The 26,108-nt window shown below is 38.5% G+C and overlaps 1 protein-coding gene across 1 annotated transcript in view; it reads right to left on the bottom strand.

Moving 5' to 3' along the window:
* The window catches only part of DIRC2 (disrupted in renal carcinoma 2), a 98,241-nt gene that overhangs the window by 24,969 nt on the left and 47,164 nt on the right, over window positions 1-26,108 (bottom strand). The window contains exons 5-7 of the mRNA XM_018045690.1: window positions 19,333-19,441; window positions 8,089-8,156; window positions 3,474-3,601 (exon numbers count right to left, since the gene is read on the bottom strand). Coding sequence (XP_017901179.1) covers window positions 3,474-3,601; window positions 8,089-8,156; window positions 19,333-19,441 — 305 coding nt within the window. The remainder of the gene's footprint in view (window positions 1-3,473; window positions 3,602-8,088; window positions 8,157-19,332; window positions 19,442-26,108) is intronic.

Below are 26,108 nucleotides of genomic sequence, written 5' to 3'. Positions count from 1 at the left end.
GGTGTGTCCTTGAAACATAGCTTTTGGCCTTTCTTCATTTTCCTTCCTGTTTAACAATGATGTAATGGCTTTACAGAAGACAAAAATTTCTGTATTATGCTCTGATATGATTTTCCAAGCTATGTAAGCTTAGGCAAAATATTATACATTTCCATATGCAAAATACCAAAGGGAATATTTTCAGTTCCTTCTTAGATGGAATTATGGTCTGATACCTGGACAGTTCAGTTCAGTTCAGTTGCTCAGTCGTGCCCGACTCTTTGTGACCCCATGAATCGCAGCACGCCAGGCATCCCTGTCCATCACCAACTCCCGGAGTTCACTCAGACTCACGTCCATCAAGTCAGTGATGCCATCTAGCCATCTCATCCTCTGTTGTCCCCTTCTCCTCTGCCCCCAATCCCTCCCAGCATCAGTCTTTTCCAATGAGTCAACTCTTTGCATGAGGTGGCCAAAGTACTGGAGTTTCAGCTTTAGCATCATTCCCTCCAAAGAAATCCCAGGGCTGATCTCCTTCAGAATGGACTAGTTGGATCTCCTTGCAGTCCAAGGGACTCTCGAGAGTCTTCTCCAACACCACAGTTCAAAAGCATCAGTTCTTCAACCCTCAGCCTTCTTCACAGTCCAACTCTCACATCCATACATGACCACTGGAAAAACCATAGCCTTGACAGGACAGACCTTAGTCGGCAAAGTAATGTCTCTGCTTTTAAATATGCTATCTAGGTTGGTCATAACTTTCCTTCAAAGGAGTAAGCGTCTTTTAATTTCATGGCCGCAGTCACCATCTGCAGTGATTTTGGAGCCCCAAAAAAGAAAGTCTGACACTGTTTCCCCGTCTATTTCCCATGAAGTGATGGGACCAGATGCCATGATCTTCGTTTTCTGAATGTTGAGCTTTAAGCCAACTTTTTCACTCTCCTCTTTCACTTTCATCAAGAGGCTTTTTAGTTCCTCTTCACTTTCTGCTATAAGGGTGGTGTCATTTGCATATCTGAGGTTATTGATATTTCTCCTGGCAATCTTGATTCCAGCTTGTGTTTCTTCCAGTCCGTTTCTCATGATGTACTCTGCATAGAAGTTAAATAAGCAGGGTGACAATATACAGCCTTGACATACTCCTTTTCCTATTTGGAACCAGTCTGTTGCTCCGTGTCCAGTTCTAACTGTTGCTTCCTGACGTGCATACAGATTTCTCAAGAGGCAGGTCAGGTGGTCTGGTATTCCCATCTCTTTCAGAATTTTCCACAGTTTATTGTGATCCACACAGTCAAAGGCTTTGGCATAGTCAATAAAGCAGAAAGAGATGTTTTTCTGGAACTCTCTTGCTTTTTCCATGATCCAGCGGATGTTGGCAATTTGATCTCTGGTTCCTCTGCCTTTTCTAAAACCAGCTTGAACATCTGGAAGTACATGGTTCACGTATTGCGCAAGCCTGGCTTGGAGAATTTTGAGCATTACTTTACTAGCACGTGAGATGAGTGCAATTGTGCGGTAGTTTGAGCATTCTTTGGCATTGCCTTTCTTTGGAATTGGATTGAAAACTGACCTTTTCCAGTCCTGTGGCCACTGCTGAGTTTTCCAAATTTGCTGGCATATTGAGTGCAGCACTTTCACAGCATCATCTTTCAGGATTTGAAAGAGCTCAACTGGAATGCCATCACCTCCACTAGCTTTGTTCATAGTGATGCTTCCTAAGGCCCAGTTGACTTCCCATTCCAGGATGTCTGGCTCTAGATTGGTGATCACACCATCGTGATTATCCGGGTCGTGAAGATCTTTTTTGTACAGTTCTTCTGTGTATTCTTGCCACCTCTTCTTAATATCTTCAGCTTCTGTTAGGTCCAGACCATCTCTGTCCTTTATCGAGCCCATCTTTGCATGAAATGTTCCCTTGGTATCTCTAATTTTCTTGAAGAGATCTCTAGTCTTTCCCATTCTGTTCTTTTCCTCTATTTCTTTGCATTGATCGCTGAAGAAGGCTTTCTATTCTCTTTTTGCTATTCTTTGGAACTCTGCATTCAGATGCTTAGATCTTTCCTTTTCTCCTTCGCTTTTCGCTTCTCTTCTTTTCACAGCTATTTGTAAGGCCTCCCCAGACAGCCATTTTGCTTTTTTTGCATTTCTTTTCCATGGGGATGGTCTTGACCCCTGTCTCCTGTACAATGTCAAGAACCTCATTCCATAGTTCATCAGGCACTCTATCTATCAGATCTAGTCCCTTAAATCTATTTTTCACTTCCACTGTATAAACATAAGTGATTTGATTTAGGTCGTACCTGAATGGTCTAGTGGTTTTCCCTACTTTCTTCAATTTGAATCTGAATTTGGTAATAAGGAGTTCATGATCTGAGCCGCAGTCAGCTCCTGGTCTTGTTTTTGTTGACTGTATAGAGCTTCTCCATCTTTGGCTGCAAAGAATATAATCAATCTGATTTCGGTGTTGACCATCTGGTGATGTCCATGTGTAGAGTCTTCTCTTGTGTTGTTGGAAAAGGGTGTTTGCTATGACCAGTGCATTTTCTTGGCAAAACTCTATTAGTCTTTGCCCTGCTTCATTCCGCACTCCAAGGCCAAATTTGCCAGTTACTCCAAGTGTTTCTTGACTTCCTACTTTTGCATTCCAGTCCCCTATAATGAAAAGGACATCTTTTTCGGGTGTTAGTTCTAAAAGGTCTTGTAGGTCTTCATAAAACCGTTCAACTTCAGCTTCTTCAGCATTACTGGTTGGGGCATAGACTTGGATTACTGTGATATTGAACAGTTTGCCTTGGAGACGAACAGAGATCATTCTGTCGTTTTTTAGATTGCATCCAAGTACTGCATTTTGGACTCTTTTGTTGACCATGATGGCTACTCCATTTCTTCTGAGGGATTCCTGCCCGCAGTAGTAGATATAATGGTCATCCGTGTTAAATTCACCCATTCCAGTCCATTTTTGTTTACTGATTCCTAGAATGTCGATGTCCACTTTTGCCATCTCATTTGACCACTTTCAATTTGCCTTGATTCATGGACCTGACATTCCAGGTTCCTATGCAATATTGCTCTTTACAGCACTGGACCTTGCTTCTATCACCAGTCACATCCACAGCTGGGTATTGTTTTTGCTTTGGCTCTATCCCTTCATTCTTTCTGGAGTTATTTCTCCACTGATCCCCAGCAGCATATTGGGCACCTACTGACCTGGGAAGTTCCTCTTTCAGTATCCTATCATTTTGCCTTTCATACTGTTCATGGGGTTCTCAAGGCAAGAATACTGAAGTGGTTTGCCATTCCCTTCTCCACTGGACCACATTCTGTCAGACCTCTCCACCATGACCCGCCCGTCTTGGGTTGCCCCGTGGGCATGGCTTAGTTTCATTGAGTTTGTATACATAACAATTACTTATGGAAAAAGCCCTACTGTCAGTGTATATATGCTTTTATAAACTGAAAATATTCATTCAAAATTCAAAACAGTCTGTGTTTACCTGTGGTTAAAGGCAGGTGTGTGATGCTGTTCAAACAGGTCAGGGTAAACCACGTGGATGAGAGTGTAGCCCCAGAAAACAGGAGGAGCAGAATTAGTTTCAGCATGCCCCTGATAAAATCTGCAAACCTGGAAAGAAACAATGTATTAATCCTAGCTGGATTTTTAAAATCCTCTTTACATCAATGACACACTTTCATTAAACAATAGTATCTTGAAACTTTTCAATGCATTATTTTAAAAGCAAGTTGTTACATTTTTAAAAACTGATACATTTTATGTGCTTGTGTGCATGAGTATCTGTACGTGATAAGTGTTGCTGTGATTTTTTTTTTCCTTTTAAAAAACACATAAAATGTGATCTCTGTTATGTATCTATTAATATAAGTTACAGGATAGATTCTTAGTTTTTAATTGCCACTTTTACTTTCTTTATATATTTTTCTATAATTTCCAAACATCCTATAATGAGCACATAATGTCCTGCTGCTAAGCTACTAAGTCACTTCAGTCATGTCCGACTCTGTGCGACCCCAGAGATGGCAGCCCACCAGGCTCCCTCATCCCTGGGATTCTCCAGACAAGAACACTTGAGTGGGTTGCCATTTCCTTATCCAATGCATGAAAGTGAAAAGTGAAAGTGAAGCCGCTCAGTAGTGTCCGACCCTCAGCAACCCCATGGACTGCAGCCTTTCAGACTCCTCCATCCATAGGATTTTCCAGGCAAGAGTACTGGAGTGGGGTGCCATTGCCTTCTCCGACATAATGTCCTAGTCTTAGAAAATGGGCCAATGTTGATTAAAAACTTACAAAGACAGCTCTCCCAAAATTCAAAGTCATGTAGAGCCAAATATAAATCCTTACATCAGAGCCTTTGGGGTCCTTCCTGGTCCTGATCTGGTTTCTGCCTCCACTTTCCCTTTGCCTTACTATTCTTCACTCCCACAGCCCTGCTTCTGTTTCTCCTACATACTAAGGTTGTTTCCCCTAGCAGCTGTAGCTTCTGCCCCTGTCCTGGAATGCTGGCATCTCCAGACTGTCACATGACTTACTCCTGCTTACTCCTTAGGTCATTCAGGTCTCAGTTCAGGAAGGCTCTCTGTGCTCATGGCCCTCCCCAACCCATCCTCACACTCTTTATTTTCTCCACGGTATTTGTTGAAGTATCTCTTGCTTTTGCATTTATTGCTTTTCTTCCCTATCAGACTGTAAGGTTTGTAAGAGCAAGAACATACCTCTAGAATCCTGAATGTGTTCTATAAAATTTGTTCATAATGGTTCATAGCATTTTAAGTTCTTGAAAATCCTGCTTTGTCTTGAATTATAATGAAACTCCTGGTAGAGGTACTTACTATTTAGTCATGACCAAAAACCTGTCCATTTGCCAACCATTTTTCCTCATCTGCTGATGAACCACTGATTGTATAAGCACAACTGTCTGCCTCTGCCTGTACACAACTTACTCTGTCCTTCAGAATTGTTACTATTGTAGAAAAACTGATCCCTTCACAAATATAACATTTACCATGTTTTCTCTTTGTTTTTGTAAAATAGATTTTAATTTCTATTGTAATGATATGACTTGCAATACTCTCTTTCATTTTGCACGTATTTGACATGACGTGGTTAATCATGTTTGTAAGGTGTTATCTAGACTAAAACGACTTCCTAGGAGAGCTGATGCCATCTTTTGGTGGGAAAAATGATGCACCTTTGCCCAGTGACTTTGCTTAGTTTTCTACTATGAAAGTTGACAAAAAGAAAATTCTTATGTACTCTGAAAAATGTTCCACAGCTTGATGGAAATGCTCCTCAAGAAAATCCAAAAGCTTTGTTTTAATTCTATGCTCATTACTTTTTTGGTTTATATTAAGTGATGTGGCATGAACTTACTGGTGAGATAGGCAGATGGCTGGTATGAGAGAATAAAACAGTTTTCTGGTACAACCAGTTGAGTGAAGTTGAACAGTTAGTAAGTTTTCCAGGGCTTGATCACATAAGACTAAACCGACCACCAATTTTGGAGACCTAGTCCTTTCAAATGGGCTAATACCATCAAAGTGTACTGTTAAGACCAAAGTAGTACATTTAGTAGTAACCTTGAGTAGTATGTGAAAATGAAAGTGTTAGTCACTCAGTTGTGTCTGACTCCTTGCAATGCCATGGACTGTAGCCTGCCAGGCTCCTCTGTCCATGGAATTCTCCAGGTAACAATACTGGAGTGGGTTGCTAGTCCCTTCTCCAGGAGAATCTTCCCTATGCAGGGATCAAACCTGAGTCTTCTGCATTGCAGGAATACTCTTTACCATCTGAACCGCCAGGGAAGCCCAACCTTTAGTAACATAATCACACGCATGAAAAAACAATCACCTAAAGCACTCATGTCTATAAGGACATTCCATTCTAGGGACCCCATAAAGGCTGTTTTGAATATAATTTAAAAATTGATTTTAGGCTTAGAAGATATTATAATTGACTTTGGATTCCAGAGTAAGGGTTATACTTTTTAAAACTTCCATTTCAACAATTTAAAAACAGAAATGTCCTCATTCTAATTTTCCCCTCTAGTTCTATTTCCATAAAGTTAAAATTAAGGGTTTGTAGAAAAAATACAGAGAAAGGCATATATGTCTAATTTGTCCCTCTTTGACTGATGTGATGCTCAGAAAAGGATTTGGTAAATGATGACTCACTATCATTGGTTTGGAGATTTAATTAGAAAAATTAAATAGGATTCTTATCAAAAGTGATAGTATCAGTGTAGTGATTTTGTACAAATAGCTGTGCTCATATTCTTCTTTAGCTTTTTGATTTTATTATATTTCCTAACTTATAAAAACATCAGAAAAAGTGATTTAGAAATAAGTGTCAATATATTCTTTTATTAGCCCAGAAACACTATGCAAACTATAAGGTCTAGATATAATATTACCCTGTGTCAATTATGTTTAAGTATTTAGACAGTTAGGTGTTTCACATATCTTACTTGATCTCCCCAAATATGTAGCTATATTCTTCCCTTCCTGGTAAAGTTGATTACCCAATTTTGTTTTTGATTAAATAGGGTAAAATGATTTGGAAAGTGAATGAATTTTTTTGGGGGGGGCTTATAAACCACAGGACTTTATTTCTCACAGTTCCAGAGGTTAGAAGTCTGAAACTGGGGTGCCAGCACGGTCGAGTTCTGGTAAGGCCCTCTTCTGGGCTGCAGACTGCCGACTGCTCTCTGCGTCCTCACGTGGTAGAAGCACAGGGGAGCTCTCGTGGTCCTTTTTATGAGTCCTGATCCCATTCATGAGGGCTTTGCCTTTATGACCCAATCAGCTCTCAAAGGCCCCATCTCCTAATACCATCACACTGGAGATTAGGATCTCAATGGTTGATTTTGGGGAGACAAACTTTCAGTTTATACCACGTCTCAAGGGCCCCATCTCCTTACACCCACACACTGGAGATTAGAGTCTCAATATATGAATTTTGAGGGGACACATTCAGTCCATAATACTCATATTAATAAAGCCCAAGAAACTATATCCCAAACATTTTTGTCAACCTCACAGCTATTTCCTTCCTTTATAAGGAATATGTCTCAAAATGCTTCTGCATTTTCACTGCTTCCACATTTCATCTTGCTGTCACCCCTCAGCTAAGCCCCAAATCAACCCTCACATATTCCTAAATCAGTCCTGACATCTCAGTAGCATCCTACATTGGTGATCATTTCCTTCTTAGAGTGCATGACATTGCACTTCCCTAGGTTTCTTCCTACATGTCTGCTCACTCATTTGTCTTTGGAGTTTTTCAAACTCAGTCCTAGATTCTTCTCTTTTTTCTTTATACTATTTTCCTAGGTATTCACACCTACAGCTGTGGCCTTACTTACTACTTACAGGTGGATGACTCCCAAATTCATATCTGTAACCCAGATCGAAAAGTGAATGAATATTATCTCACTGGAAACACCAAGAGTGGTTTTATAGGTAGTCACCTACATGAGTGACATTTTCATTCTTTTCTTTTTTTTTTTAGAATAAATGAGATTTTCCCTTATTCTGACTCATTCTAAAAATGTGTTGTCATATTGGGTTAAGATTAAAGAGAGTTTGATAAAACTCAAAGTCTTTATGGGCACTTTTCATCAAAATGGGATAACCATAGGGTCATACCTGTCAAAAAAGCCCAGAAATAAATATTTGCTAATCAGGATACTGACTTTTCATGGAAAATTCTAGGTATGCTCTTATGAATGATTCCCTTCAATTCTTTTCTACTCCTGGTAACTATCAATCTGCCTTTATTATTGTATCATCTTTCCTTGAGTCCCATTTGTAGATGCTGTTCTTTAAAAATATGGAGAGAGGAAGCTTAATACACTGGAAATACATCTCTAGTCTCCAAGAACATTTTACAGTGGACTCCTGAGAAGGTTTCTTGTAGCAGCAAATTCTACCTACTGTGTGTGGATTTTCTTATAGCCTGAACAAGTGTCCTTTTTTTGACTTTTGCCTGTTTTACTTTTCCTTAAATGTTAATGTTTATCTAGGGTAGCTGAGTTTCCCTTTGGGCTCTTTTTTTTGATTCTGCTCACTCACATGTTTACCGTAAAATATTCTCACCTTGCCATAGCTATTCCAACAACACAGCCTCCAACTATAGACCAAAATCCAATCCAGCCAGCATCTACCTGTTAAGAAAGTGGCAGACACATTTAATACAAGATTATCATGTTACAGTTTAGAAGGCATGGAAAAAATAGTCTTTAATCAGTATGTTAATAGCTAAATGGTGTCAAATTTAGGAAATACTATTTAAGAAAATGAATCAAAACAAAGGATTCATGTGTGACTAGTTAATACAAACTTATCTAAATAAATACCAGGAAAGTACTAGGCAATAATTAAGTGCTAAAATGTCTGGTCCAAGTCAAAATGTATTAAGAGAACACAGATGAATGGGGGAAAAAGAGGGTTGCGGTGGGAGAGAGAGAGAACACAGGTTAGTACCTGAGAAGACAAAGAATTTTGAGCTGGATTTCAAATGGACAGCTCGTTCTACTCCCGAAGAAAACATTTCCAGCCCTGTCATTTACTAGCTTTGTGACTCTGGGCAAATTAGGTCTTCTCACCTATACCATGGACGTGAGATAACTTGCACACAAACCTTAGATCAGCAGTCAACATACAGGAAGTGCTCAATAAAGGTCAGAGCTGTGGTTGTTACCCGATGATGTTTCTCCATCATCTAATGTCTCGCCTCTTTCCTACCTTCATGGACAAACTTGCTCAGAGCAATCTACAAATGCTGCCTACGTTTGCTAATCACTCCCATAGCTTTAACTCTATGACTTGGCTTCTGTTGCAATGCGCACCCCATGTCTCAGTTTTCTCATTAGTAGGATGGGGATAATGAGGGTTTTTCTGAGAATTAAATAAGTTAATCAATGCAAAGTGCCCAATACCTGTTCGTTGTCAATACTTGACATTCCATGTGTTCTGAACAGTACTGGTGCATTTTGTCTTTTCTCCTTCCCCATCATGGACATCACAATTGCTTATTTTCTTATTTTGTACTTCTGGACTCCTGTAGTAGCAATCTTTTTGCCCAATATTTCCAGAATAATTATTTCAAATCATTTCACTTCCCTGCTCAGAAACAGTTATTGGCTTTCTTTGTGGTTATAGGACAAAGTTCAAATTTGTCCTGGCACTTGGGTGTTGCCCAAACTAAATTCTATCTCTTAATATTTTTCTAGTCATATTTTTCATTACAGATGTTATAGAACTGGTCAGCTGTCCACCAAAATGTATTATATCTTATCCTACCAGGGCATTTAGCTAGTTTACATGTTCTAGCCCATATTCAGCTACATGGGACCACATGACTAAGTTCTCAATAATGGAAGTGGAAAAAAGTGATCTGTGCCATCTCTAGGCTAGAACCTAGAAGGCAACTGTATGCCTCCTCCAATGCTTTCTTTCCCTCTCTGCCAGCTGGAATCTGGACAGTCAGCCATCTTCACCCATGCATGTAATGACAAGGCCCTAGGAGATAGAAGAGCTTCAAAGTGGAAGCAACCTAGGTGTCTAAATCAGTGTAAGCAAGAGAGCAATCCAAACTGTGAACAACTGTCCTAGATTATTAGGCAAACCGTCCTAGATACCTATGTGAATGAGAAACAAACGTCTTCTTCAGTCTCAGAATTTTGGAATTCTTAGCCTACTCTTGGGCTTCCCCGGTGGCTCAGACGGTAAAGCATCTGCCTGCGATGCGGGAGACCCGGCTTCGACTCCTGGGTCGGGAAGATCCCCTGGAGAAGGAAATGGCAATCCACTCCAGCACTCTTGCCTGGAAAATCCCATGGACAGAGGAGCCTGATAGGCTACAGTCCATGGGGTCCCAAAGAGTCGGACACGACTGAGTGACTTCACTTTCACTAGCCTACTCTTAGTATTACAATAACTTTACACAAATCTTCTTGCTCTACCAGTGTCTGGTGCCAGAAGCAAAGATAAATGTTCTCTGGAGAAAAATAACACCAGAAACTTAAATCATCTCTATATTTTTCTTCCATACTACTCGTATGTGGGGCAAGAGAATTCTCTGTTCTTCAGAACTGCCCCTCTTCTTGCATTTAGCATTCATTAACACTATGGCTCATCGAAAAAGCAAGAGAGTTCTGGAAAAACATCTATTTCCGCATTATTGACTATGCCAAAGCCTTTGACTGTGTGGATCACAATAAACTGGAAAATTCTGAAAGAGATGGGAATACCGGAGCACCTGACCTGCCTCTTGAGAAACCTATATGCAGGTCAGGCAGCAACAGTTAGAACTGGACGTGGAACAACAGACTGGTTCCAAATAGGAAAGGGAGTATGTCAAGGCTGTATATTGTCACCCTGCTTATTTAACTTATATGCAGAGTACATCATGAGAAACCCTGGGCTGGAAGAAGCACAAGCTGGAATCAAGATTGCCAGGAGAAATATCAATAACCTCAGATATGCAGATGACACCACCCTTATGGCAGAAAGTGAAGAGGAACTAAAAAGCCTCTTGATGAAAGTCAAAGAGGAGAGTGGCAAAGTGGGCTTCAAGCTCAACATTCAGAAAACTAAGATCATGGCATCTGGTCCCATCACTTCATGGGAAATAGATGGGGAAACAGTGGAAACAGTGTCAGACTTTATTTTTCTGGGCTCCAAAATCACTGCAGATGGTGATTGCAGCCATGAAATTTAAAGACACTTACTCCTTGGAAGGAGGGTTATGACCAACCTAGACAGCATATTCAAAAGCAGAGACATTACTTTGCCAACAAAGGTCCGTCTAGTCAAGGCTATGGTTTTTCCGGTGGTCATGTATGGATGTTGGACTGTGAAAGAAAGCTGAGCGCTTAAGAATTGATGCTTTTGAACTGTGGTGTTGGAGAAGACTCTTGAGAGGTCTTGAACTGCAAGGAGATCCAACCAGTCCATTCTAAAGGAAATCAGTCCTGGGATTTCTTTGGAAGGACTGATGCTAAAGCTGAAACTCCAGTACTTTGGCCACCTCACGCGAAGAGTTGACTCATTGGAAAAGACTCTGATGCTGGGAGGGATTGGGGGCAGGAGGAGAAGGGGACGACAGAATGAGATGGCCGGATGGCATCACCGACTCGATGGACGTGAGTTTGAGTGAACTCAGGAGTTGGTGATGGACAGGGAGGCCTGGTGTACTGCATTTCATGGGTAGCAAAGAGTCAGACACGACTGAGCAACTGAACTGAACTGAACTGAACTGAACACTATGGACTGAGGCCTATCATACTATGAAGTCCCCATAAACATTCTCATCTATCCTCTAGTCACTGGGGTCTTGCATCAGGTGAAGAACCACTGTATATCTGACTGTACAAACCCTGGTCCTTTCAGGCCATTTTCTGCTTTCTCTGTTTATAATATTTGCTTTCGTTAATAACATTCTCTCCAATAATTAGTTAATTTCTTTGCTTGAATTTAATTAATTAATTTGGGACTGTCCAAATTAACTGGTGGGTGTCTATGTGTCCACCAACCCAGAAGATCTGTTTTTATTTAATTTTAAATTTCATTTTATTTAATACCTGGTATGATTGAGGTCTTCCCTGGTGGCTTAGAGGTTAAAGCATCTGCCTAGAATGCAGGAGACCCAGGTTTGATCCCTGGGTCGGGAAGATCCCCTGGAGAAGGAAATGGCAACCCACTCCAGTACTCTTGCCTGGAGAATCCCACGCACAGAGGAGCCTGGTAGGCTACAGTCCATGGGGTCGCAGATTTGGACATGACTGAACGACTTCACACACCATGATTCATAGTCCCTGTATCTCTTAAGAGTTTGTACAGAGAGATACTTGGAAGGGCTTCTCAGGCTTTGTAACATGAATCATAAGATCTACAAAATCAGCACCATCTGAATGGGTGCTACACTCTTCCTTCCTGAAGTTGAGTATGCTTGGAATATCTGCCATCCAGAAAAAGAGGAAATTAAAAGGTTTTCTCCTTATAGTAAAGATACACTAGGTAATTTGGGTTAATTTTCTGGTTGCAAAGCAGAAAATCTGGAGTGGGAAATATGTCTGAAGGCAGTAGAGAGTCAAGTAAGTAATTCATAATTCTGGAACCATGATATAAGATGAGAAGGAAGCCCAGGTATTTGGGGGCACTTTTCCCTTAGGGATGTGTCTACTGATTTCAGAAAAGGTAGCTAAGGGGCTGAAAAGCTACTGACAGCCTCATGAATCTAGGAAGAAAAAAAAAAAACCAGTTTGAGGCCTGCTCTTAGGTGGTTGGCCTTGTAGGAAACCCCAGGCTTTAGCCAGGGACTATACCTAAGAGCGGAGAAAGCGATGGCACCCCACTCCAGTACTCTGGCTTGGAAAATCCCATGGGCGGAGAAGCCTGGTGGGCTGCAGTCCATGAGGTCGCGAAGAGTCGGACACGACTGAACGACTTCACTTTCACTTTTCACTTTCATGCATTGGAGAAGGAAATGGCAACCCACTCCAATGCTCTTGCCTGGAGAATCCCAGGGACGGGGGAGCCTGGTGGGCTGCCATCTATGGGGTCGCACAGAGTCGGACACGACTGAAGCGACTTAGCAGCAGCAGCCGCGGGATACTTAAGAGCAGGCTTCCCTGGTGGCTTAGTTGGTAAAGAATCTGCCTGCAATGCAGGAGACCACGGTTCAATTCCTGGGTCAGGAAGATGCCCTGGAGAAGGAAATGGCAACCCACTCCAAAATTCCTGCCTGGGAAATCCCATGGATGGAAGGAGCCTGGCGGGCTACAATCCATGCGGTCACAAGAGTCACTATACGACTTGGCAATTAAACCACTACCATGCCTAAGAGTGATATAAATGAGAAATGGAACTTTAATGAAAAAGAAAAAGAAAGAAATGGAATCATATTCTGAGGGACTAAAACCCAGTTTTAAATGATCTCAATTCTTGAAACTGGATTAAGTGATTCTTAGACGCCTAAGAAAAAATATAAGTACTTTCTAGAGGAAAAGAACACCATTTCAAGCTTAAGTTATCACTACAACTTAAGTTATCACTACAACTATGTTGAGCACTCAGTCAAAAATAACTGAACACATATGAAAACATGAATGAATATCACAAATATAAAGAGACCCACAAGGGATCTAGATAAAGGGATTAGGAAAGACAGACTTCAAATAACTATTTTTAATAGTTTCAAAAACAATAAAAGACAAGATCAAGCATTTTTACAGAAATTTGGAAACTATGAAAAAGCATCAAATAAAAATTTTATAACTTAAGAACATAATAGTTGAAATTAACTCATAGGTGAGTTTAACAGCATATTAGAGCTGAAAACTGAAATTATAATTTGGAAGAAAAGCTAGGTAAAATATTCAGTTTGAACAGAGAAAGGCAAAGGATAGAAAGAACAGAGAGTAAAAGACATAGGAAAGAAGTGTGAAAGTAGAACACGTACGGTTAGAATTACCGAAGGAAAAAGAGAGAAAATGAAACATAAGCTTTGAAGGGACACTGGCTAAGAACTTTCTGAAACTGATGAGACATTAAGCCATAGTTCAAGAAGTCCTACAAACCTTGAGCAGAATAAATGTGTTTCATTTTGAATTGGCTTTTTCAGTTCAGTTCAGTTCAGTTGCTCAGTCGTATGTGACTCTGCGACCCCATGAACCGCAGCACGCCAGGCCTCCCTGTCCATCACCAACTCCCAGAGTCCACCCAAACTCATGTCCATTGAGTTGGTAATGCCATCCAACCATCTCATCCTCTGTCGTCCCCTTCTCCTCCTGCCCTCAATCTTTCCCAGCATCAGGGTCTTTTCCAAAGAGTCAGCTCTTCATATCAGGTGGTCAAAGTATTGGAGTTTCAGCTTCAACATCAGTCCTTCCAATGAACACCCAGGACTGATCTCCTTATTACCTATTCTTATTTTTTAAATTGAAGCATACTTGATTTACAGTATTCTATGAGTTTCAGGTGATTCAGTATTTTTACAGATTATATTCCACTAAAAGTTATTGCAAAATAATGGCTCTAATTCCCTGTGCTATAAAATAAATCCTGTTGATAACCTGTTTTATACACAGTAGTTTGTATTTCTTAGTCCCATACCCTAATTTGTTTCTCCCCATTTTCTTCTTCCTTTTGGTAACCACTAGTTTGTTTTCTATATGTGAGTCTGTTTCTGTTTTGCATATACATTCATTTGTAATATTTTTTTGATTCTACATATAAGTGGTATATCTGACTTACTTCACCAAGCATAATATTCTCTAGGTATATCCATGTTGTTATGGCAGAATTAATTCTCTTTTATGGCTGAGTAATACCCCGCTGTGGGCCTCCCAGGTGGCTCAGTGGTAAAGAATCTGCCTGCAAAGCAGGAGCTTGAAGAGACGTGGGTTTGATCCCTGGGTCTGGAAGATCCTCTGGAGGAGGCAGTGGCAACCCACTCCAGTATTCTTGCCAGGATAATCCCATGGACAGAGGAGCCTGGTGGGCTACTGTCTACGGGGTCGCAAACACTGAGCGACACAACTCAGTAACTAAGCATACACACATACTTGAGGCTTAGATGGAATGAAAGGGTTCTGAGGGCCTTGGACAGTCCTGGAAGAGGTAAAATTTCTAATTCATAATAGATGTTAATAAGTGAAATGTACATTCTGTACCCTCTGGGATAACCATTAAATAGTAAGAGACTAAAACTACCAAGTTAATAAAAGGGGAAAACAGAGTAGTAAAAAACACTTAGTCCAGGAGAAAGAAGAGAAAAAGGATAGACTAGATTGGGAAAAAACGGAAACCAATGATAAGGTGGTAGATCTAGGCTCACATCTATCAATAGTTGCATTAACTGCAAACAGACTAAATATTCCAATTAAAACACAAAGAGTATCAGACTGAAATGAAGGGAAAACAGTATCACAAGAAAACTGGATGGCTTTATCAGCGAAATCTACCAAATATTGACAGAAAAATAAAATCCCCACACCATCAAACTTACATAAACTCTTTCAATAACAGAAAAAGAGGAAATATTTCAGAAGTTCTTTTCTGAGGCTAGCAAAATCTTGATACTCAAATTGAAATGGCAGGACAAGATTAAAAAAATTATAGACTAATCTCATTCAGGAACATAAATGCAAAAAATTCTAAACAAAATGCAAGGAAACTGAATTCAGTGATATAGAAAAACTATAATAACTCACTGACAAAATGGGTTTAGTACAGAAATGCAAGGTAGTTCAACATTTTATAATCAACAAATGCAATTCACCATATCTGCAGTTTAAAAGAGAAAGACAAGATGATTATCTCAGTGTTGAATTTTATTAAATGTATTTTTCTCCATCTAATTGTCATTAGTTACAACTGATATGAGATGTATGCAGAGAGGTGAAAATATCTATGGATAAATAAACAAGTGAATTTAATAAGGTTGCTGGATATAAGATGAGCTATACTTCAATCACTTTAAAAAACCAGCTATATTTCTACATGCCAGCCAACAAAAAGTAAGATTTTTAAAGTTACCAATTATAATAGCTTCAGAAAACATCAAATACCTGGTAATAAATCTAACAAATATATACAAGGTGTTTTTCAGGAAAGAGATTTAGAGAGACATTAGGTAAGTAGATGAGAGATATAATGATCATGATTTTGAAGACTTACTATTACAAAAAAGTTAATTCTCCAACTGACCTAGAGATTCATAAAATTCTAATCAAAATCTCAAAGAGTATTTATTCTACTAGACACTAAAACTTATTATAAAACTAAAATACTTGAGACAATTTGGTATTGGCAAAGAGACAGATAAATAGACTGGAGGAAAAAATAATTTAGAAACATCCATGCACATAAGGGCATTTCATTATGACAAAGATGACACTGGAGAGTAATGGGGAAGGAACGATCTTTTCAAAAAGTGGTATTAGGTTAATGAAGAACTATCTGGGAAAAAAGAAATTTAATCCCTACCTTTTAACAAGCACACAATTCAATTCTAGGTTTAAATGTAACAGGAATAACAATAAAGTTTCCAGAACAGCACTGTTCCACAGAACTTTCTATGATGACGGAAATATTCTATGTCAATACTGTCCTATATGGTACTCGTAAGTTGCATGTGGCCATGAGCACTTGAAAAGTGGTTGGTGCTATTGAGGAAGTTAATTTTTCATTTTAATTTATTTCAACTAATTTAAACTATTCACATTAAATAGCCACATGTAACTAGTGGCTACTGTACTGGATAAGAGAGTTCTGTACCATAATATATGGGTTGGTGCTATTGAGGAAGTTAATTTTTCATTTTAATTTTATTTCAAATAGTTTCAGTTCAGTTCAGTTGCTCAGTCATGTCCGACTCTTTGTGACCCCATGAACCGCAGCACGCCAGGCCTCCCTGTCCATCACCAACTCCCAGAGTCCATCCAAACCCATGTCCACTGAGTTGGTGATGCCATCCAACCATCTCATCTTCTGTTGCCCCCTTCTCCTCCTACACTCAATCCTTCTCAGCATCAGAGTCTTTTCAAATGAGTCAGCTCTTCGCATCAGGTGGCCAAAGTATTGGCATTTCAGCTTCAACATCAGTCCTACCAATGAACACCCCGGACTGATCTCCTTTAGGATGGATTGGTTGGATCTCCTTGCAGTCCAAGGGACTCTCAAGTCTCCAACACAACAGTTTAAAAGCATCAATTCTTCACGCTCAGCTTTCTTTATAGTCCAACTCTCACATCCATACAGGACCACTGGAAAAACCATAGCCTTGACTAGACGGACCTTTGTTGACAAAATGTTGTCTCTGCTTTTTAATATGTTGTCTAGGTTGGTCATAAGTTTCCTTCCAAGGAGTAAGCGTCTTTTAATTTCATGGCTGCAATCACCATCTGTAGTGATTTTGGAGCCCAGAAAACTAAAGTCAGCCACTGTTTCCACTGTTTCCCCATCTATTTGCCATGAAGTGATGGAACCGATGCCATGATCTTAGTTTAAACTATTCAAATTAAATAGCCACATGTGACTAGAGGCTACTGTACTGGATAAAAGAGTTCTACAGAATAATATATGGGAATAGATTTATGAATTTGGAGCAAGAAAAGATTTCTCTCACTCTCTCTTTTGGAATACCAGTTCTGCTAAATCCAATACCTAGACTATCTCCAAATTGGTTTTTATTGACCCCTTTTGTTTTTGTTTTTAAATAAGAACCATATCTTCCTAATTCTTTATATGTCTAATTTTTAAAAAATTGTCTACTATATGCTGTGGATGATACAATATAGAGATTCTGGATAATCTTTTCTAAGATAGTTGATTTTTGAGTTAGTACGCCATTCAAGTAACGGCGGATCACCTTGAACTTGTGTAAGATCAATTTTGCACCTTTATTAGTGAAGAAGATTAGAAACCAAGTTGTTTCTCAAGTTCCTTTCACTTGGCAGCCTTCAATCTCCAAATCACGTCCTCTGCAGATTTTTGTCAGGGCTTGGTTTTAGGTTTTGTTCATGGTGGGTCCAAGAAGAATAGGCTTTACTCTACTGAGGGTATGGTCCTTGATTCTAAAGTTTGTTCTTTCTGGTGTCTCAACAGAAGCCTAAGATATTAACAAGTTGTTAATGAGGTCTTACCACTGGATGCTTGCCCTCTGCTATACTTGTCCTGGCTTTCCACCCCAGAGCAGTCTAATAAGTCTGTGGTAGCTTTGCCTTTTACATGTGCAGTCCATTCCTCAGCCAAGCCTTCCTGGGGAGACCACTTTCACACAGCTTTCCTCTTTACAAAGCAGTAAGAAAAAGGCAGCCAGGTAGTGGGCAAGAAACGTGAATAGGTGTGTCATAAAAAAAGGATGTCACTTAAAAAGCTGTCATGGAAGTCACTACAAGGGCATACAACTGCACAGTCATCAGCACATCTAAATTTAAAAAGACCCCAATGTTCATCGCATCACTGTTTATAATAGCTAGGACATGGAAACAACCTAGATGTCCATCAGCAGATGAATGGATAAGAAAGCTGTGGTACATATACACAATGGAGTATTACTCAGCCGTTAAAAAGAATTCATTTGAATCAGTTCTGATGAGATGGATGAAACTGGAGCCGATTATACAGAGTGAAGTAAGCCAGAAAGAAAAACACCAATACAGTATACTAACACATATATATGGAATTTAGGAAGATGGCAATGACGACCCTGTATGCAAGACAGGGAAAGAGACACTGATGTGTATAATGGACTTTTGGACTCAGAGGGAGAGGGAGAGGGTGGGATGATTTGGGAGAATGACATTCTAACATGTATACTATCATGTAAGAATCGAATCGCCAGTCTATGTCTGATGCAGGATACAGCATGCTTGGAGCTGGTGCATGGGGATGACCCAGAGAGATGTTATGGGGAGGGAGGTGGGAAGGGGGTTCATGTTTGGGAACGCATGTAAGAATTAAAGATTTTAAAATTTAAAAAAAAATAAAAAATAAAAAATAAAATAAAATAAAAAAATAAAAAAAATAAAAATAAAAAAAATAAAATAAAAATAAAAAGACTAACACTGCTAAGTGCTGGTAATGATATGAAGCAAGGAGAAATTTCATGTACCGCTGGTAGGACCATAAACGAAAACAACTACTTTGGAGGAGTTTGGCATCATCTATCAAAGCAGGCACACCCTGTAACTAGCAATTCCATTCCTTGATAGATACCCAGCAGAAGTGTATATAGAAGTGCCCCCAAGGTATGAAAATATCCATACAGCACTGTTTATGACAGCCTAGATGTAGACATTCCAAAAGTTCATCAAAAGAAGACTGGAAAAGTTGTTTATTCATACAATGGATCAGTATGCTAGATTTCTTCCGTTTGACCTTTCTAGTCTCTCTACCCCTTTCTACCATGCTATTTGGAAGCAAGGAGAAGGAACGGATGTCATCAAGCATATAGATGAAATGGTTATTTTTAAGGAAATGAGATACTGAGACTGAAGACAAAGTGAGGAATTAGATATATGAATTGCCTTATATTTAATGATAAGATCTTCATCTTTATAAACCAAGAATCAAGGATCCTAAGATTTTTTCATTTTTTACTTTACTTTTATTAGCATCATTAATCATATGTGAAATTCATGGTGGTTAACAAAATCCAGGAAGAAAATCAATATTGTTTATAACTGTTTCATAAAGATCTTCCGTTTGCAGCAGTGATATAGGACAATGCTTTACCTAGGCATTGAAGTTAAATGTAAGAAGAGGTAGACAATATTCAGAATTTCAGTGAACTAAAAATACCTACAAGATATTAAGAAATAAAACGCTTACTTGGCTGACATGCACTGGTGTTAAAATTAAGTCCAGAACTCCAGACCAGCCAGCAAATACACCAAGTGGTATGGCATATGCTAAAGCAATCATCAAAAATCTCAAATTGCTGTAAAAGAGAAGAAAAAGAAAATATTATTACAAGTTCAAAATCTAGAATTTAAACTCTTACTCATGAAAAACTAAGTCATTTGGAAATTGGAACACCAGAATCAGAAATAGAAAATATTTGTCGGTTTAATAAATTTGAAGTTCCTTAAATTTTTTATTTTATATTTATAAGAATAATGTTTTTTATTCACATTATTTAAAAATGTCACTGTTTATTCTATGGATGAATTACCAACAATATTTCATAGAATGAGTAGGCACCTTCTTTTTTTTTTTTTAAAAAAGCTCTTATTTGTAAAGATAAATTACTGTTTCTTCTGATGAACAGGGGGAGGTAAAAAAGATTAATGAACATTTAAACAAACTGTCTACATCCAAATCACAGAATACAACTGAGCAATAAAAAGGAGTAACTACCAATACACAAAACAACCTGGATGAATCTCCAGAGAATTATGGTGGATGAAAAAAAAGCTAACTCCAAAATTGTATGTACTATATGACTCAACTTATATAACATTCCTGAAGTGACATTATGGTAATGGGAAACAGATTAGCTGGTTGTCAGGGGTTACAGAGTAGAGTGGGAGGGAAGCAGATGTGGCTATAAAAGGGCAATAGGCGGGATCCTTGTGATGATGGAAATGTACTATATCGTTATAATAGAAGTGTTAATTTTCTGGTTGTGATATTGCACTATAGTTTTATAAGATGTTACCACTGGGGGAAACTGGGTAAAGGGCCCATGTTATTTCTTTGTATTATTTCTTAAAATTGCATGTGAATCTATAATTATCTCAAAATAAAGTTTAATTTAAAAATGCAATAAGAGTTAGATATCATTCACAACAGCTTTTAAAAATTTTTTAAACTGTAAAATATTTAGGAATAAACCAGGAAGACCCAAGATCTCTATGGGTAGAGGGGGGAACACAGGAGGGCACAGACGATGATTTAAATAAACAGAAACAGTCCATGCTGTCAAGTTACCACCAATTCATCTATAATTCATTGCAATCACAATTAAAATTCCAGGTGAATTTTTACAAGAAATCTAAGAATAAAGTTCAGGTGGGAAAATAAGAGTCCTTGGAAGGCTAACTCATCCTTGAAAAATGTGAAAAAGGAAGTCCTTGTCCTACCAGATATTAAGACAAACTGCACATGCAGAGTAATAAATATAGTATGGTATCTGCTCAAGAACAAAGAGAACAATGAAGGAAAAAAGAGACCCAAGACATAGAAAGTCAACCTACAGTAAAAGTGGCACTACAAAAATCAAAGGACTGTTTAGTGAACGGCACTAGTTCATTTTACGGAGAGGAAAAGCCTCCCGGAATTTAACACCATATACTAACACAGAGTCTAGGCAGACTAAACAAGTAAATGTGAAAGAAAAAGAACAGGAAGTTATAAAGAAGACATTCACTGAGAAGATTAGTAAACAGCTGACATAATGGGAATAGATATTTGAACTTTTAAAGATCAACAGGGAATTTATATCTAGAATATGTAAATCATTAAGAAAAAGAAACTACCACTGAGACATGGGTAGAATCTATGAAGAGGAATTTACAGGAGATGAAACCTAAATGGCAAACAACCACATGAGAGTCTCAAACTTACTAACAACCAGAAGATGCATATTGAACAAAAGATGTATTTATTTTTACCCACTAGACTAGTGAAAATTAGAAGGATGGATAATGCCAAGTTTGGCAAGCATATAGGAAAATGGGCATTGCTGATGAAAGTATAGACAAGTGTAGGCATTTTTTTAGAGCAATTTGACAATACTTGGCAAATTCAGCTTAAAATAGCTGATGATCCAGCAATGCTGTGTGAGGTCTGTTTTCCACAGAAGTCTTAGGCCTACAGCGATGCATATTAGGATGTCACTGCAGTGGTATTTGTGGTGACAATGAGTTGGAGGCAGAGTACACAATGGGAACGGGTATAAAAAATGTGATGGTTTCATACCACAGAGTACAGAGAACTAGGTATACACATAGCACAGAGATATATCTTGAGAACAGAGCTCTACTACCACAAAATCAGAGTTATCCAGATATCATGTGCCTTCTGATGGGAGAAGACAGCAGGAGGTAGTTCTGTAAAATCAAAACCAAAACCTGAATCAGAACGCAGTTTGAGCTAACAATTTATAGGAAATACAGAGGGCAGAGCGGCAAACTACTCTACAAAGAGATGATCAACACATTCCAGACCTTGGAGATACAGAGTGGCTCCTCAACAAACAATTACAAAGAAAAGAGAGGGAGATGGAAGGAAACCTAGAGATTATAAGGCATTTGAGCCAATTGCAATGCATGGATCCAATCTAGATCCTGACTTAAACAAAAAGCACTGATGACACTTATGAGACAATTGAAACACCAATTTGATAGTAGCAAACTACTGCTAAAATGTTTTCACTGTAACAATGGTAACTTGTTTACGTTTTAAAGAGTCCCTATCTTTTTAACATAAACATGTTAAAATATATATGGATGAAATGATTTATCATTTGGGATTTGCTTCATGATACAGGAAGAGGGAAGTGTACAAATGAAATAATATTGGCCACAAAGTGGTAATTGTTGATATTTGGTTATGTGGATATGGAGGTTATATTGTTCTACCTTCCTATCTCCAAAATATAAAGTATTTTATAAAAACCACATAGTGTTTAGTGAAAAAAGCCAAACAGAATGAGATACAAAATATGTCACTGTTTAGATAAAAATAGAAGCATACAAAACAATACAAATGTTACAACAGCACAAAGAGATACACAAAAAATGCCTTTGAAAGGTGGCCTAGGTAGGGAAAAGGGAATGGGAGTGAGAAACATAAAGAAAAGAATGAATGAATGAATGAAAGTGTTTACGTATCCTGAAGTAAGGAACATGTTCAACTTAACTCTCTACTCTTTAAGTCTAAAAGCCAAAAGCAACCACCATCATCAAACATTAAACTGAAGTCCATTCTGAAGGAGATCAGCCCTGGGTGTTCTTTGGAAGGAATGATGCTAAAGCTGAAACTCTAGTACTTTGGCCCCCTCATGCAAAGAGTTGACTCATTGGAAAAGACTCTGATGCTGGGAGGGATTGGGGGCAGGAGGAGAAGGGGACGACCGAGGATGAGATGGCTGGATGGCATCACCGACTCGATGGACACGAGTCTGAGTGAACTCCGGGAGTTGGTGATGGACAGGGAGGCCTGGCGTGCTGCAATTCACGGGGTCGCAAAGAGTCGGACATGACTGAGCAACTGCACTGAGCTGAACTGAACTGATGCAGAAAGAAAATATATGTGAGACTGAAAATACGTTGCAAATTTCACAATGGTAAATGTAACTTATTGCAGCAGAGTAAAAATGATGTCTGTTGTGTAAAAAAATTTTACAATAATTAGTCAGTGTGAAGTCAGTGAAGTCACTCAGTCGTGTCCGACTCTTTGCGACCCCATGGACTGTAGCCTATCAGGCTCCTCTGCCCACGGGATTTTCCAGGCAAGAGTGCTGGAGTGGATTGCCATTTCCTTCTCTAGTGGATCTTCCCGACCCAGGAATCGAACCCGGGTCTCCCACATTGCAGGCAGACGCTTTACCATCTGAGCCAACAGGGAAGCCAAGTGGATAATATTAAGGGATATGTTCAACAAATACACAGTGAATTTTATAAGAAGCTTCTTTCTAAAGTCAAAAATGAATCAAGAAAATTCGTTGTCTGAAATCTGAATTAAATGTTCAACAAATATTTTAAATTGATTTTTACCAAATATGAGCCTATATTTGGTCAGCTATAAAATGATTTGGATTTCTGCACAAAAACAAAAATGTTTTTAGATGGAGAGATGGTAAAGGAAATTGTTTTATCTATTGAAGTTTTGTTTAAAATTATGAAGAGAAAAAAGTATTCTACAGAAGTGAAAGATCTTCAATTAAGGCCTAAACAACTGCCTATAGATTATAAGACCTTTTAAATAATATAAAAAATGTGTTGATTCAAAATTTGAAAAATTTCAAGTAGTTATCTTTAACTTTAGACAAATAGTACAATATGGGAGATAATGTTCAATGAAAACTTTAATAGTAAACTTAATGAAATCTAAATGCAGACCAAGTATTTCGAATGTAAATTTAGCATTTAAATTGAGATGTGCTGTAAATTTAAAATACACATTGGATTTCAAAGATTTTCTATGAATAAAAGAACATAAAGCATCTCATTAATAATCTTGGAATACTATGTGTTGAAATAATACTTTAAGTATACTGAGTTAAATAAAATATTAATAAATATTAATATTATTAAAATTAATTTTACATGTTTCTACTTTTTAAAATAAGGCTACTAACAGATTTAAAATTATATATGTGGCTCCCAATATATTCCTTTCGGACATTAATATAGAGGATACAAAGATAGTTCTTGACCACAAGCAACTTACCATCTGTGGGAGACAGGAAGATTAGAAAAGAAAGAACTATCCAGGGAGAGTTGTTGATGAATCAATAAAAACTCATCACAACTAATCAGAGAAAAATCTCAAAAGATAAAATCTAGTGGCCCAATTACAAATCATAATCACCAGCGATGGTCTGCATTTAAAGGAATCAAATTCACTATTGGGCCTTCAAGTATTTGAAGTCTTCAAGAATATAATCTAATTACTTTTAAGTTGTAGTAATAAACATTTAATTTCTCAAAGTATGATCCCACTGGAGGTTCAAGATGATTTTAAGTGATATGAAACAAATATTATTTATTTACTTTGTATTAACTAGCACTTATTTATTTTACTATGTATTAAAATATATAATGAATAAAATAATTTGTATATTAGGAAAAATGTAATAATCACATTAGACCCATGATTTCATACCATTATGTGATGTTTCCTTATAAAAGAAATTTAAATGAAAGATTTGATTTTTAAAAATATTAAGTAAATAACAGTATAGGTGTTAATACAGAGAAGGCAAAAGTTATAAAGGTTTTTCCTTTAAGCAATCTTTAAAGATAGATTTCTGATAGGAAAACCCTCTAAAATATTTAATCAGTATTTTATCAATTATTTACAGCCTGATAAATAGGTTGTTGAAAAACTACTGTCTTAAATTATCTGAGATAAATGTGAAATTATCCTAAAGGTGCTAACCAAAACCACTCAGTGACTTTAAGTATATTTACCTTCAGTAGGTTCAGTTCAGTTGCACAGTCATGTCCAACTCTTTGTGACCCCATGAATCGCAGCACGAAGGCTTCCCTGTCCATCACGAACTGCCGGACTTCACTAAACTCATGTCCATCAAGTCGGTGATGATATCCAGCCATCTCATCCTCTGTCATCCCCTTCTCGTCCTGCCCCCAATCCCTTCGAGCATCACAGTCTTTTCCAATGAGTCAACTCTTTGCAGGACGTGGTCAAAGTATTGGAGTTTCAGCTTTAGCATCAGTCCTTCCAAAGAACACCCAGGACTGATCTCCTTCAGAATGGACTGGTTGGATCTCCTTGCAGTCCAAGGGACATGCAAGAGTCTTCTCCAACACCACAGTTCAAAAGCATCAATTCCTCGGTGCTCAGCTTTCTTCACAGTCCAACTCTCACATCCATACATGACTACTGGAAAAACCATAGCCTTGACTAGACAGACCTTTGATGGCAAAGTAATGTCTCTGCTTTTCAATATGCTATCTAGGTTGGTCATAACTTTCTTTCCAAGGAGTAAGGGTCTTTTAATTTCATGGCTGCTGTCACCATCTGCAGTGATTTTGGAGCCCCACAAATAATAAAGTCTGACACTGTCTACTGTTTCTCCATCTATTTCCCATGAAGTGATGGGACCAGATGCCATGACCTTAGTTTTTGGAATGTTGAGCTTTAAGCCAACTTTTTCACTCTCCTCTTTCATTTTCATCAAGAGGCTCTTTAGTTCCTCTTCACTTTCTGCCTTAGGGTGGTGTCATCTGCATATCTGAGGTTATTGATATTTCTCCTGGCAATCTTGATTCCAGCTTGTGCTTCATCCAGTCCAACGTTTCTCATGATACTCTGCATATAAGTTAAATACGCAGTGTGACAATATACAGCCTTGACGTACTCTTTTTCCTATTTGGAACCAGTCTGTTGTTCCATGTCCAGTTCTAACTGTTGCTTCCTGATCTGCATATAGGTTTCTCAAGAGGCAGGTCAGGTGGTCTGGTATTCCCATCTCTCAGAATTTTCCATAGTTTATTGTGATCCACACAGTCAAAGGCTTTGACAAAGTCAATAAAGCAGAAATAGATGTTTTTCTGGAACTCTCTTGCTTTTTCCATGATCCAGTAGATGTTGGCAATTTGATCTCTGGTTCCTCTGCCTTTTCTAAAACCAGCTTGAACATCTGGAAGTTCATGGTTCACGTATTGCTGAAGCCTGGCTTGGAGAATTTTGAGCATTACTTTACTAGTGTGTGAGATGAGTGCAATTGTGCGGTAGGTTGAGCATTCTTTGGCACTGTCTTTCTTTGGGATTGGAATGAAAACTGACCTTTTCCAGTCCTGTGGCCACTGCTTAGTTTTCCAAATTTGCTGGCATATGATGCTTTCTAAGGCCCACTTGACTTCACATTCCAGGATGTCTGGCTCTAGATGAGTGATCACACCATAGTGATTATC

The sequence above is a fragment of the Capra hircus genome, chromosome 1, assembly GCF_001704415.2.
Source record: "Capra hircus breed San Clemente chromosome 1, ASM170441v1, whole genome shotgun sequence".
NCBI lineage: Eukaryota > Metazoa > Chordata > Mammalia > Artiodactyla > Bovidae > Capra > Capra hircus.
Note: the sequence above shows the minus strand (reverse complement) of the source record. Positions and strands in the feature narration are given on the sequence as shown.